Consider the following 15898-nt stretch of genomic DNA (forward strand, 5'->3'; position numbering starts at 1 on the left):
TAAGGTTTTCATTTTGCTGAATATACTCCATTTTGCATATTGAACTGTAAGGAATGAGAAAATATGGATTGCAAAATTTCTGTGGCCTAAATTGAAGAAGGTATTTACATAACTTCAGGCAATTGTGTGTACTTTCCTGAAGACTTAGAAACTTGATACTCAGATTTAGTGAACTATTTTATACTGTGCATCACAAAATCTTTGAAAAAGGAATCTTTAAAATTGGTTTGGACAAAAACAGAGGCTTGAAAACAAAGGATATTGATAATAGTAATATATTAACTTGACAGAGAGAGGCATCCAACGGAGACCTGGGTTTTGTTTAACATATTCACCCATGAACTAAGAAAGAGCTTAAAACAGTAAAATATTCAAATAATACTTGTTTAGCAGAAGTTGCTGAATGGGGCAGTTGAGCTTTTTATCCCTAATTTTAGTAATTTTATCGTACATATAATCCATGTTTGTAAAGCATTTTCTTTTACTTCACTCATCTCTGTAGGTCATGCTAACATTAAAGCCTTCCTTAGCCATGGTGGTTTGAACAGTATTTTTGAAACCATGTACCATGGAGTACCTGTGGTGGGAATTCCTCTCTTTGGAGACCATTATGATACTATGACCCGAGTGCAGGCCAAAGGCATGGGAATATTATTAAACTGGAAAACAATTACTGCAGATGAACTTTATGGAGCACTGGTGAAAGTCATTAATGATCCCAGGTAAGGAGATGTTGTTTCCCCCCCCAAATTGTCATTATGGGTTAAATCTTCATGTAAATTAAGATTTGTCTACACAAATATTTATACAAATGGAGATTCCTGTACACAACTGCTGCCTGATTGTCCAATACCATCATAGTGGTATACTGTAAACAATCAGAGTGGCATGAAGAGCATTGTTGGGGCAGCCAAAGACTACTCTGTGTCTTGTGCACAGAAGGAATTAACCTTGATTGACCTTTTATATTGTTTGAGCTAAGACACCAGATTCAGAATCTCTGCCAGGCAGGGGAATGGGATTATCATCAGTTCACACCTACAATGATTTATCATTATTGTAGAATCTGTCAGAGGGTTCTGATGGCTTCCCAAACAAAGAGGAAAGTAGAGTTATTCTTTTCCAGATTTTAGAGACATTTATATCTGGGGTTCAACCAAACCTACAGCAGGATAGAAAAAGTTACACCGTCTCTGGGCTTTCAGAAAGGAAATTGGAGAAATCAAATAATATATTATTAGGGATGTAAAATGATTTAAAAAAATGAATCATGATTAATCACATGATTAAAAATTATTTGTGATTAATTATGCAATTAATTGTGGTGTTAAATTATAATAGAATACCATTTATTTCAATATTTGCGGATATTTTCTAGATTTTCAAATATATTGATTTGTGGTACAACACTATGCAAATGTACCTTGCTCATTTTATATTCATTTTTATTACAAATATTTGCTCTATAAAAAAGATCCAAAAAGAAAAAATAGTTTTCAATTCCCCATTGCAAGTACTGCAGTGCAGTCTCTTTATCATGCAAGATGAATGTACAAATACAGTATTATGTTAAAAAAAAAAAAACTCCAACACCTTCATTTAAAAATAAAACAAACTTTAGAGCTTAGTAGAAGACTCATCTGGCATTTCTCAAGTCCTTAGCTTAATTAATTTGGTTTTTTTTAAATAAAATCAAAATTTACATGTTATATTTAAATTGTTGCTCTGGAGTGGGGCTGTACACGAGGGGTTCTGTGTGCAGGCTGCCCTGGTAAGAGAGGACGATCCCAGCCCTCTGCCACTGCAGCATCTTAGTGCCATGTGAGAAGCTCGTCTCCATTGCCACTATAACTCCAGTGGGCACAGTCAAGGGAGGGATGTATGTCCCCTTGCTGGGGCAAGTCCAAGTTCATTTGCCCCCTGTGCTCCCCAGCCAGAGTGAGGATGCAGCAAACTGTGCCCTTTCCCCTCACTTCCTGACAAAGGGGAACTACCACCAATTGAAGAGGGAGCTTCATTCCTAAAGGGCTCGGAGTGGGGGTTGGGGGAGGGGGGGAAGGCTAGGGACTAGGACAATCCTGGAGCGGCAGCCAGCCCCTTTCACCTGTTTGGTGATTCTGTCTCTTTTCTCTAAGGTTTTCTGAGAAGCAATCCCATTCCAGGCACATCCCATTTTCCTGACACAACCAAACCCTTACCTTGCTTTAAGTTATATTCAGAAGAAGCTGTGTACCGAACATGGTGGTTGTAGTTCTTACTATTTAGGAGGAGTTCTTGAACAAATAGACAAACACATAGGCATATTGCAGATGATTTCATGAGAGATTACACTTAGTCTTGTTATAGTGACAGATTCATGCTGTCATCAAGACTATTGCCACTGGTGATAGCTCACATTCTCAGGGAGTGTACCCAAGTTCACACTGTAGCTAATGTGAGAAAACCAACTGCTATACCCAGTGATTAGCGTACTGCTAAATACCCCATGTTCCACAAGAGGAAGAATGTTCATGTGTCAGAACCTTATTCCAAATCTAGATTATCATTTTTATCACACAGACTTTATCTAAAAGAGGTCAATGTTCAAACTATTTCTCTAATGCATTATACTGTAGGAGCTTTGGAGTACAATGGGGACACAGCCTATCAAGTTGATAGGGTTAGAAGTTGTAGGTCATATTTTTATTGTCTTTGGGCAGGATAATGCTGAGTAAATGCAATAGAAGGCCTAGGATTTTAATGAAGGAAAAAATATCCAAGTAGAAAGTTGCAAAGAAAATCTCGAGAACACTTGTTACGCCAGCCTTCCACTGTACAATTATCTGATGTGAGGAGAGGAATTTCTCTTTAGTAATCTGTTTGCCCTTGAGAAAGAGTCCCCATGAGCAGGGTATTCTGGTCATAAAAATCAATTAATAAATGCATCCTCCACCTGAAAAATCTAGGTTAAAACAGTGTAAAAACTAGGCAGACTATATTAGTGACATGGCATATCACTTTATTCTGACGTTCTCTAATAACTGCTAACATTATTTTCCATATTTCATTGGACAGGAGTATAAATGAACATGTTGGACAGTCTGTGTCCGGAAAAACAACTGAAGACAGTTGGCTATTTTTGAAAGGGACATTATTAAGGGACCAAAAGCAAATTATTCCACCCTGTAGGAAAGATAGAGAGTATGGCAAGAGACCACCTTGGCTTAACCAGGAGATCTTACATGATCTAAAAATCAAAAAGGAATCTATAAAAGGTGGAAACTAGGTTAAATTACAAAGGAGGAATATAAGCAAGTAACACAAGTATGCAGGGGCAAGTTTAGAAAGACAAAGGCCCAAACTGGGCTCAATCTAGCTAGAAGAGGTAAGAAGAAAACATTCTACAAATATATTAGAAGCAAGAGGGGAGACCAAGGACAGAGTAGGCCCATTGCTCAGTGAAGAGGGACAAACAATAATAAGAAACTTGGAAATGGCAGAGGTGCTTAATGATTTCTTTGTTTTGGTTTTCACCAAAAAGATTGATGGTGACAATATGCCTAACATAGCGAATGCTAGTGGAAATGGTGTAGGTTTAGAAGTTAACATTTAAAAAGAACAAGTTATAAATTACTTAGAAAAGTTGGATGTCTTCAAGTCACCAGAGCCTGGAGAGTATTTTAGGAGCGGATACAGGAGCTTTCTGAGCTATCATCTTTAGCTATCATCTTTGAGAAGTCATGGAAGTTGGGAGAGATTCCAGAAGGCTGGAAAATGGCAAATATAGTGCCCATCTGTAAAAAAAGGAAATGAGAACAACCCAGGAAATTACAGACCAGTCAGTTTAACTTCTGTGCCAGGGAAGATAATGGAGCAAATAATTAAGGAATTCATCTTCAAACATCTGAAAGATAATAAGATGTTAGGAAACAGCCAGCATGGATTTGTAAAGAACAAACCATGCCAAAACAATCTGAAAGCTTTCTTGGATAGGATAACAAGTCTTGTGGATAAGGGAGAAGCAGTAGAATTGGTATACCTAGACTTTAATAAAGCATTTCATATGGTCTCACATGACCTTCTTATCAATAAAGTAGGCAAATACAACCAACATGGGGCTACTATAAGGTGGGTGCATTACTGTCTGGATAGCCATTTTCAGAGAGTAGTTATTAATGGATCACAGTCATGCTGGAAGGGCATAACAAGTGGGGTTCTGCGGGGATCTGTTTTCAGACCAGTTCTGTTCAATACCTCCATCAATGATTTAGATGATAGTATAGAGAGTACGATTATTAAGTTTAGAGATGTTACTAAACTGGGAGGGATTGCAAGTGTTTTGGAGGATAGGGTCATAATACAAAATGACCTGGACAAACTAGAGAAATGGTCTGAGGTAAATACGATGAAGTTTAATAAGGACAAATGCAGAGTACTTCACTTAGGAAGGAACAGTCAGTTTCACAGTGGCAGAATGGGAAGCGGCAGTCTAGGAAGAAGTACTGCAGAAAGGGTTGAGGGTTCATAAGGACCACAAGCTAAATATGAGTCAACAGTGTGACACTGTTGCAAAAAAAGCAAACATGATTCTGGAATGCATTAACAGGAGTATTGTGAGCAAGACACGAGAAGTAATTCTTCCGCTGTACTCTGCATTAATTAGGCCTCAGTTGGAGTATTGGGTCTAGTTCTGAGCACCATATTTCAAAAAAAAATGTGGAGAAATTGGTGAAGATTCAGAGAATAGCAACAAAAATTATTAAAGGTCTAAAAAACCTGAGCTATGAGGGAAGACTGAAAGAACTGAGACTGTTTAGTTTAGAAAAGAGAAGATGGTGAAGGGACATGATAATGGTTTTCAAGTATCTAAAAGGATGTTACAAGAAGGAGGGGAAAAATTGTTTCCCTTGGCTTCTGATGGCAGGACAAGAAGCAAGGGGCTTAAATTGCAGTCAGGGAAGTTTCGGTTGGACATTAGGAAAAACTTCCTAACGGTCAGGGTGGTTAAACACTGGAATAAATTGCCTAGGGAGGTTGTGGAATCTTCATCACTGGAGATATTTAAGAGCAGGTTAGATAGACATCTATCAGGGATGGTTTAGATGGTACTGGGTCCTGCCGTGAGTTCAGGGGCCTGTTCTTAATGATCTTCAGAGATCCCTTCCAGTTCTAGTAATCTATTATTTTGTTATAAGACTGCCTCCTGAGGACCTCGAGAGGTCTCTAATAAGTTAGGTTTAATTTTCAATGTTAATGAAATTCACTGCATGTAGAAGGCCAACAGAAGAGTAATGCATCAGTGAAATCCCATTTAAACCCTTCTGCTGGCCCTCTGCATGAAGTTAATTTTACTCCATTTTAACCTATGTATAGAGATCGATGTAGGTACCACTACTCTCCGTATTTATTTTTACTGTTGCATTGAAGAGGACTCACTTGTCTTATGGTGCATCTCAAACACCTGCCAACCACTGTTCTTTGTCATTCTCTTTTTACTCTACTCCACTTAGTATTAAGAATTTCAAGTACATTTCTCTCTTCACATGGAAAATTGTCATTTGAGAGTAAGATAATCTTAATTTTTTGCATTATTTGTTTCATTCCCACAGCTACAGGCAACGGGCCCAAAAGCTGTCTGAAATTCACAAAGACCAACCCGGCCATCCTGTTAATCGGACAGTGTATTGGATTAATTACATCCTCCGACACAACGGAGCACAGCATCTACGTGCTGCTGTTTACTCTATCTCTTTTCATCAGTATTTCTTACTGGATATTGCCTTTGTTGTACTACTTGGTCCTGCCTTATTCTACTATATTTTTGCCAGGATAACAAAGTTTATCCGTAAACAAAGCAAACATCTTTGGTCAAGTGACGAACATAGCACCATTAATGGACATTACCACAACGGGATACCAAATGGCAAATACAGAAGAAATGGTCACATTAAACATGAAAAAAAGGTGAAATGAGCCAATTACCCCATGTGCAGTAGTAATAAATCACATCAATAATTGAATTTTATCGCTGTAACTTAGTCTAACAACTACTTAAAGTAAAACGTCAGTAAACAGTTCTAACACTCCCCTACAATATGTAATCTTATATGATGAGATTCTATAGAACTAAGAAACATCTTTAAAAACAAAACAAAAAACACAACCTAAAATGTAAAGTGTATTTTATTCTTAATACTGATGCAGAGAGGTTATTTTGGCACTGAAATTTTTAGAAGCCTTAATTCGCTCAAGTAATTCAATGTCCTTATTTATGATTTCCCAGTTTTTAAACATGAATATGTGTGTCCCAAATAAGGAAAGGCTTCCTTTTACTTTTTATTTTCTTATTTTTATTTAAATAACTTTAGAGCTAGCTCTGTGTTATATTTGTTAAAGGTTTGACATGTTGTCTAAGAATGATGTTTCAATAAAGTCACCTTTCCCAGTGTTTGACACACAGCAATTAAGTTGCAGATTGAGAACGCAGCCATAAGAGAACTTTCTCAAAACTGAACATTGAAGAAAAATGGAAAAAGTATTTACAGTTTTCCCCCAATAGACTACGTAACTTTTCTGTTCTTTGCCATTACTTTAAAGAAAAGGATTTTGATTAATCTAAGCTAAGTTGTAAATTTTATATTTATGTATGTTTTAATTTTATTTTGTTTTCTGGGGGTTTATTTGCCTTTCCCTACATAAATAAGTTATTCCACTAGAAGAAATGTGGGGGAGTTTTAATTAAACGAATAAAATGGCAGTGTGGGTAGGATTCATAATTAAGAAAAATAAATGAAACTCAGAAAAAAAATGGCACTGAGCTTAGTGCAGAAGGTTTGGCCCTTGAGCAATGTAGAATAAAACCACTCTTTGGGGTTTGTTTAACCAAAAAGTTGAATGTCTTTCCTACTAATTATTATTATTATTATATTAAGTTTTTTTTAAAATCACAGTGTTGTAGATGTTCTCTTTTAACAGTTGTATCTGGAAAAAAATATTACCTTATATTGATCTGTACTACACAGTCCCTGTTTAAACGTAGTTGCCAACACTAAAGTCTCTGAGCATGGGATGGGAACTATTCTCTGGGTTGGTAACCAATGTATGTTTAGAGGTTTGATGCCAAGCATGACATTTAACCTACTAAACCAAACAGTTCATAGAGATTGTCTCTGCTGCTCCCACTATGGTCCTATTCCTCAACAGTTTGCCAATCATTGTAGCTGACATACATCTTTTCTGCCTTTGAATGGAGAATGGGGATTCAGGACACTGGGCATAAAATCAGAGCTGTCTTGCAAACCAAAGTTGGCAACTATGCGTTTATTTCCCTGTCATTCTGTTTACTTGGAATTTGCACTACACATGTTGTGAGTGTATGTTTTATTTATTTATAGTTTGAAATCCCATTAATGACAGAGGAAGGAAAGAAGCCCATTTATCTGGTTCACTAACACTAGAGGAGTTATGAAAATTACCGAATGCTGAGATTGTCTTCATACACAGTGACATCATATTTCATTATTATACCATCAGGAGCCTCTCTTCTATAGCAATAAATAACATTACAAACCTATTTCTAATATATGGTACAGATATTTGTACTGCTCTCTGAATACTTGAAGAAAATGGGTTATAAATAAGCCGATTAGATATCTCTTTTTACAATCTTATCAGTACATTGCAAGAAAAGGAACACATTGAGGCGATGATTGGTGGGACAGTAACAGGATTTTGAGTGTATGAATGAGTTGCTTTTACTGTTTTTGGTATAGTGAAGGTACAAAAGCACTGACCAGATGATTAAGCATAATTTAATCTCCACTGTGATAAAACTTATGCAATAAACATGGATTTAATAGAGAAATACTGTTGTTGGAAGTATATTTTTATTTAAGTGATTCTTATTTATCAAGTTTTGAGTATATGCACTATCTCACACAATATGTATTTATATATAAATGTATATATGTATGTTAAAATACATATGTACTGGTCACTATGTACACTCAAGGGGATGGTATTTATGTGAAACACCAAACATAAATGCATTTTGTGATCATTCTTCTGTTTCCTCACAGTGAAAAGCCCATCACTGACAAAGATTTTAACTTTGTGTTTTTTATTAAACTACTGCATTTTTTTATTTCCCTGGAAATTCAGTGGGGCTCAGCTTTCATTGTGTAGCAAATTTTATTTGTAAATACAGTAAAACTCCAAATGTCCGGCATCCAGTGGTCTGGCACTGCTGATAGTCTGGCACCAACTGGAACCCGAAAGTGCTCCAGCCAGCCAAACAATTGGAGCTCCTGTGAGCCCCACGCACGCTATTGGGCCGGGAAAGGGAAGGGGTTTATACCCCTGGGATGGGTCTGCTGGACTGCACTGCATCTGGCTGGGGGGCGGGGTGGGTGGGGAACGGCGCGGCGAGGGGCGAACCCTCCACCATTTTGCAGGGAGGCGGGGGAAGCCCCGCGCAGCCGCCTGCTACAGGCCAGCTGGGGCTGCAAGGGGCTGCAAGCGGCAGCGGTGGACTTGGGGAAGCGGCGGGGCAGAGTAGCTGGGGTGCGGCCGGGTTGGTCCCGCAGCGCCACCCCTCACCTGAGTGGCGCTGCGGGACCAACCCGACAGCATCCCAGCTGCTCTGATCAGTCACTTCCGCAAGTCTGCTGCTGCCGATTGCAGCCCCAGCTGGCCTGTCACCAGCGGCTGCCCGGGGCTTCCCCCGCCTCCATGCAAAACAGCGGAGGGTTCGCCCCTCACCGTGCCGTTGCCTGATGACCCCCCGCCCCTCCTCGCCGGTCACAGTGTGGGTCCCAGCAGACCCGTCACAGCCCCCCTGCCGGAGTACCTCCTGATACTCAGGCATATCTGATAATCCGGCACCACCTGGGTCCCAAAGGTGCCAGATTATCGGAAGTCTACTGTTCTTGGTTCTATTTGACCATCAATAGGGCAGGACAAACAAAGAGTAATATTTGTTCATACAACAACACATTTAATTTCTGTATTAAAGTGTAGACATTCATTTAATACTAACTTTTATATCAAAACACTGCTATTGTGCTCCTGTGAAATAGGGTGGTTGTTTTTTGCATTAAGTAGGACTAACTATACTAAATTATAATATGTAAAAGCATGTAGGGGAAAATAACACATTGGTTTTATGGAGGTGTTTATTGAGATGTAGAGAGCTCTCTGACTAGCTAAAAAGTGTTTCATTGTGGAGTTTAAATTTGGTATGAGGTTGAAGGTATCCTCATGCACCCCTATGCTCCCAGTAGAAATTCATAATGGTTGACAGTGCCAGTTTCATTGTTGTTCCCTAAAGTACCTCTTGCACCAGTAAAATGTGAAAATGGTGCAAGTCCAATCAGTTCTCTTCTCAGCTATTGCTGGCAAAGGGTAGTATACAAAGGGTCAGGCCCTCCATGGACTTGCATGTTGTATAGTCGTTTACAGCTGTGCAGACTGAGTACAAAGTGTGTTTAAACTGCTACAATCCACGTAATGGAGGAGATTCCTTATTTGGGGCCCTTTACATTCATTTTGAGCAGGTGTAATGTTGTGGATGTCCAAGACCAAACTTATTAGGCAGTAACAGCATGGCATGGTGTAAAAGCAAGGTGAGAAAAGACACCCACACCCACACCCACACCCACACACACACATACACATATAGCTATAAAAATGAAGGATATATAGTGGACACAGAAGCAGGAAACTTACAGAGGAAAGGGATTGTTCAGAAAGGAAGTACAGTGATTGAAAGGCAAATAAATAAATGACTAATTATTCCCCAAGTATTTGAGTTTCTTTTGGCTGCAGTTCTAACTAGTGGTGATATTTGCACAGGCTGACAAATGAAACTGAGAAATAAAATCTCTTTCTAAAGTGTTTGATTTCCTCCTGCCATAATTTGACAGTGTATGTAGGAAAGAGATCTCAAAGGCAAAAAATAAAGAAATACCAACTGAGCTAACAAAGGACAAGGACTGACAGGCTGCCATCTGTAAAGTTTGCTCCTTACATCCTCTTCAGCCTCCTTGAGTAAATATGAATCTATAACTTCTTTAAAACTCTGAGGATGTCATAAAAAAAGTACAGATCCTCCAAGAGTGAGTTCAGCCACAAAATTGTGCTGATCTACTCCCTATTTATTTATGGCATGTATTTTACTTCTGTAGTGATCACACCTGTGTTTTAAAGGGTGGACTTTGTCCATTAGTTTCTAAGTGGCCTCAACTGCTATATATGTCATAGCTGAGTGCACTTGAAAGTTCCCTTTGCTTAAGAGGTATGCTGTCTTTATCAGTATTCTCTGGGTATATGTATGCAGAGCTTTTTATATTTCTATGTTCATTTGTATATCATGTGTCTTAAGATCTGCATGTTATTCTTGTTCATATTGCTTTTCATGGGGTGTGGGCCCTAGCTTCTCTCACATTTGAGCACCTTCTAAATACAGGGACTAAGGTACTTTGCACTCTGTGAGTAAGGTGGATCACCAATACAGATTATCTGTGGGTAGAGTTAGCAATAGTCATGGCAGGCAACACATGGTAATCACCTGGGCAGGCATTTTCAAGGAAGCCAAGGAGAATTATTAAAATCCCATTGAAATAGTATTTGAACATGAGGGCTGTCTCTACACTGGCCACTTATTCTGGAAAATCAGCCGCTTTTCTGGAATAACTTGCCAGCTGTCTACACTGGCCCCTTGAATTTCCGGAAAAGCACTGATGATCTACTGTAAAATCATCAGTGTTTTTCCGGAACAACTATGCTGCTCCCGTTTGGGCAAAAGTCCTTTTCCGGAAAACTGTTCCAGAAAAGGGCCAGTGTAGACAGCACAGATTTCTTTTCTGCAAAAAAGCCCCGATCGCGAAAATGACGATCGGGGCTTTTTTGAGGAAAAGTGCGTCTACATTGGCACGGACGCTTTTCCAGAAAAAGTGCTTTTCCGGAAAAGCATCCTGCCAATGTAGACGCGCTTTTTCCAGAAATACTTATAACAGAAAACTGTTCTGTTTTAAGCATTTCCGGAAAATCATGCCAGTGTAGATGTAGCCATGGTTTGTTTAGTTACCTTAAAAATAAATATTTGGTTTTATATAAACAAACCAGGTATAGGCTAAATGGCTTGCCTAAAATGTGGCTTTTTGATCAATTAAAAATAAACCTGTAAGTGATTTGGTTTACTGATAGATCTCCCATAGAAGCAGCTTTTGAAAGGCAGATATTAAAATATATTAACTTTGTGGAAGTAGAAAATAATTGTGCTGTCAATTTTCCCCCCATAAATTTATTTTAGAAAATTAAAAATGTACCATATTTTTCCTTTCTTATAGTCTTCCCATTTATGACATTGTATATGATTTGGAATTCCATGAACTATTATCCATTAATTTTTCTCATTAGAGTTTATAGCTTTAAACAAATGGAAGGTATGTATTATTTATTAGTCAAATCAGCACATCGAAAATGAAGACACAACATTAGTATGGGTAGGTAAGTATGTGTACTCAGATTTAGTAGAGAGGCTGAGTATCACCATTCAATAAAAAAGTGGCCTCACTTTTTTGCTAGTTTTCAAAATACTATAGCTTGTGGCACCTTTCTCATTGATTAACAAGGAGAATACTTATAATATCTCTAGAATAGGCACAAACTTTTCAAATGTACCCACTGAATATGACAGGTACTGCACACACAGAGAACCTTCTAGGAAGTGTTCAGTACCTCAAAGGATTGGCCATTCCTGCCCCAATACTGCAATTCTATCTGTTTAAAGGCCTACTGACTACATTAGGTTTCTGCCCTCACATTTTCCATTGATTTCCTGGGGGTTGAAAGGCACATTAATTAGGATGAATGATGGTTTTATGCATTCAGTAATAGTACAGATAAAAAGTCACTCCCAAAGCCACTATATAAACTAGGGTGGGGAATAATTTTTTCCCTGGGCTGCCCCTTAAGGGGCAGGGCCTAATCTGGAATAGGTGGGGCCAGGATGCTTCTGGGCTACCCCACCCACAGACCACGATTGGCCTGGGGGTGGGGGAGCCCCTTTGCCACCCCTTCCCATTAGTCACCCATGCCCCTGGCAGGGCAGGAAGAGGCTTCACACGTTCCCCACCCCCAGGCCGATCAGGGCCTGGGTGTGGGGGAGCAAGTGAAGCCTCCTCTCGCTCTGCGAGGAGCACATGGCACTTTGAAGTGCCGCGTTCTCCTTGTAGGGTGGGGGCAGGGCAAAGGAAGCTCATGCAGCTCCCCCACCCCAAGCCGTAATTGGCCTGGGAGCGGGGGAGGGCAGGAGTGCATGAAGCCTCCTCCTGCCCTACCCCTGCCCTTCAAAGTGCTACATGCTCCTCGCAGGGCAGGAGAAGGCTTCTTGTGCTCACCCTACCCGCAGGTCAGTCGGGCCAATCAGCCTGGAGTTGGGGGAGCTGTGCGAAGCTTCCTTCACTCTGTCTCTGCCCTGTGCGAGCATACGACACTTTGAAGTACTGCATGCTCCTTGCAGGGTGGGGGAAGGGTGGACAAAAATTTGCACTCGCCTCCTGCCCTCAGGCCAATCAGGCTTGGGGGCAGGGGAGTGCATGACATCTTCTCCCGCCCTGCGAGGAGCGCATGGCGCTTCAAAGCGCTGCGTGGCCCTGCCAAGGTAGGAGGAAGTTTAGTGCTCCTAATTGGGGCGGGGGAGCGCAGGGCCTCCACGGGCTGGGTCAACCTACTTGGCGGGCCGAATCCAGCCCATGAAAGCCCTTTTGCCCACCCCAAATATAAACTATACAAACTGCCACTATATAAAATGATGATCAACAATCCTGAGCACTGATTTCAGTGGGAATAAATGAGCCTAAGTTAAAACAGACTATGGGAAATTATAGACCTCTGAATTTGTAAGCAATTTCATTTTGTTATGAAATTCAGTCATTTAAAAAAGGAAGTCTTTGGGTTTGATTTGCTCAGGTTTTCCATGAGATATGTGAATATCTTTTATAACTTATAAACTAGGTTGCTTGGTGTCTTGGGTGTGAGGGATAGAAGGAGTGCTAGCCAGCATTCAGTGATTAAAAGTTTAAACTCAGGTAACTAAGGGGTATTGGCAGTGAGCTAGAAGACCCAATGGGAAAAGATGTCCAAATTTAAATTGGAAGATATATCTGCCTGCTGTTTTCCTTTGTGTGGGTTTTAAGCCAGGAGTTGGGGGAACAAGATGTATTGAACCCAGCAGAACACCATGCCTAAAAGGAATACTGAGCATGGAAATGGACTGGACCATGAAGCATGGATTGTAAGTAGTCTATTTAGTCATGATCAAGTTATTTTTGTTTTATGTTGTTGTTTGGTTAAATTTCTCTGTGCTAAGCCCACGTGCCTTTCCTTTCCCCCGTACACTGTATTTTTAAGCTGGATCTCAGAGATACAACTTCTCTGTGTTTTAATTTGCTCTTTTCTCAGTGGCTCTATAACACCTAGCAACCAAGTATGCTTTACCAAGAATATCTTTTTGTTTTGTAAATAAAATCTCCTTTTTTAAGGCTATGATTTAATTTGTGTGTCCTGGAAGGTAACAGAAGGTCTGTGTATGCAAGCCTAAGACTTAGGTCAGCTACCAGAGATTGCAGGTGGGTTGTTTTTTTTCAAGCTCTCTTGTGGTAAAGAGCTTGGGGGTACCCCTCCTGGAAAAAGTCCAAGAGTTTTCTTCCTGGGTTCAAGAAGAAAAGAGGTTTTTGTTTTACTTGGTCATGTCAGCTGCCTCCCAAGACCAAGGAATCTGTGACCTTGGGGTGCTTATAAGCAGAAGCCTACAGAGGCAAAGTAATTTTAAGGTCTTTTGCAGGCCCGCACCTTCTGCTCTTGGAGTGCCAGAGTGGGAAATAGCCTTGATATGGGAAAACATGGCCTCCAAAACCAATGTGATGATATGAACAGTTTGGTTTACGGCCTTTACTCTGTTAGATCTACATGTAGAGTTATACTCTACCGATATGCCACAACCGTCTGCTTTATATCAGAATGTTAGAGATGGGTGCTGTTCAACAGATACTCCACCAAAGGGATATATTACCTTCTTTATAAGAAGATACCTTTTTTGCTAGTACAGGTATAATTTTTACTACAGTGGGGCCAAATTTCATTCCCTTTTAGAGATCTATCAGGGGCAACATGGATTTTGTGTATACTATGATGTGCTTTCAATATTTTAATAAGAAGCTCCCCAGAATTTCTTGCTTATATTGGGTTTATGGATGCCTTGGAATACAGATTGGCAAATACTTGTTCATTTCCCATTGAAATTCAAATGCTTGCTCATAACTAAGGAAGAAGGCAGCATCACTCAAGAAAGAGCCCAACTATGAAAACATATCTGAAGTCCTACTGCAATTAATGCAACTTTTCCTGAGAGTCAAGTCAGGAACGGACACTTTTTTCAGGCATGCTATCAACCCAAATCTACCATACAGCCCTTTGCTGAAATATTTATACTTTGTTTCTGAAAAATATTCCATGGAAGTTGATAGTAATGCATAGGGTTCAATCTGTAGTTGTTGAATTAAAGAACTCATAGGAGTAATGGGAACTATAGATACCCTTCCCAGGAAAAAAAATTAAAATGCCAGTTAAATTTTGTGCAATCTGGTCTATTCCAAAGGAAAGAAAACATACTCTCTGAAATAATGTCACAAGTATACAGATAAGCAGTCTTTAGCAGGAACAATTTAGCTGTATGCAGAAAAGAGGGTGACTCCATCAGAAGCAAATAAATCATTCCACAACTCTTCTTACAATTTCATAATGTCAGAATTTGAACCTACATACCCAAGGAATCTCTTGCATGTCACTGTGTGTTGGTAATCACCATTTGGAGCATGCAAACATCCAAATAACCACACTTGATACATTGTAATCAAAATAGTAACTATTTCTGCTCCATATCCATGATCTCATGTGGATGATGGAAGGACTTCACTTTTTCATTTACCAAGTAAATAGTAGTACAGTGTTAACAGGGCTGTACATGCATGAATAATCATCAACTATCTGTTAGGGTATGTCTACACTACCCCGCTAGTTCATGCCCCGTGTAGCCGCGCTGCACGGGGTTCGAACGAGCGGGGATTTAAAAATGGCGGCGCCCCGCTTATGCAAATGAAGCCCGGTAAATTCAAATCCCGGGCTTCGTTTGCAATTGCGGTATGCCTACATTACCCCGCTAGTTCGAACTAGCGGGGTAGTGTAGACATACCCTTAGAGTTTAAGGAAGACTAGAATTGGACATATTTATTATACAGAAATAAATACAACTTAAGACATGCTCAAGTTATATAACTTTTTAATACTAAATCCATGGTTTAAAACATTTTTTATTAGTAATATTTCTTTTGTCTTCCTTTTTTGTCTGTGTGCCTACAAAGTTAAACATTTTAAGAAATCTTCTTCTCTAGCTATTCTGCAATATATGGTTACTATGGTAAATATGGTGTGCATACTGGAAGAATGGGCATTTTATCCTTATGAATTTGATATTTTGGTGTTCCCAAAGAATGATTAATCATCAATAAACCTGTAAGTGGTTTTTTTCCAGTAAAATAAAATAAAAATCCAGAACATTGCATGCATATCTCAGTCTTCTCAGTTATTCTGTAATACAAAAAGATTCAGTATTAGATAAGGTCATATCTTGAGTACATTAAAAACAGGAATTTGAACAATACGTTTTTCTTATGGTGAATTCAGCTAAATGTAGATACTCTGAGTCCTAGAAATGTAGGACTGGAAGGGACTTGATGGTACATCTATTCTAATCTCCTTCATTGAGGCAGGGCTAAGACCATACCTGTGTAATTTGTTCTTAAAAACTTCCACTGGGGGAGATTCTACAACATCCCTGAGTGCTTTGTTCCAGTGCTTA

General features: G+C 39.5%; 2 protein-coding genes across 4 annotated transcripts in view; one reads left to right on the plus strand and one right to left on the minus strand.

Annotated features, from left to right (window-relative positions):
• Nucleotides 1-6366, plus strand: part of LOC102457655 (2-hydroxyacylsphingosine 1-beta-galactosyltransferase-like) — an 82668-nt gene extending 76302 nt beyond the window's left edge. For both annotated transcript variants that reach the window (XM_075929804.1, XM_075929805.1), the window contains exons 5-6: nucleotides 503-722; nucleotides 5589-6366. In XM_075929804.1, the coding sequence (XP_075785919.1) occupies nucleotides 503-722; nucleotides 5589-5952 (584 nt within the window). In that variant the 3' untranslated portion in view covers nucleotides 5953-6366. The remainder of the gene's footprint in view (nucleotides 1-502; nucleotides 723-5588) is intronic.
• An 8480-nt stretch (nucleotides 6367-14846) lies between these two features.
• Nucleotides 14847-15898, minus strand: part of LOC102457239 (uncharacterized) — a 57965-nt gene continuing 56913 nt past the window's right edge. For both annotated transcript variants that reach the window (XM_006112756.4, XM_006112757.4), the window contains exon 11: nucleotides 14847-15627. In XM_006112756.4, coding sequence (XP_006112818.2) covers nucleotides 15623-15627 — 5 coding nt within the window. In that variant the 3' untranslated portion in view covers nucleotides 14847-15622. The remainder of the gene's footprint in view (nucleotides 15628-15898) is intronic.

This window comes from Pelodiscus sinensis, chromosome 5 (assembly GCF_049634645.1).
Source record: "Pelodiscus sinensis isolate JC-2024 chromosome 5, ASM4963464v1, whole genome shotgun sequence".
Lineage (NCBI taxonomy): Eukaryota > Metazoa > Chordata > Testudines > Trionychidae > Pelodiscus > Pelodiscus sinensis.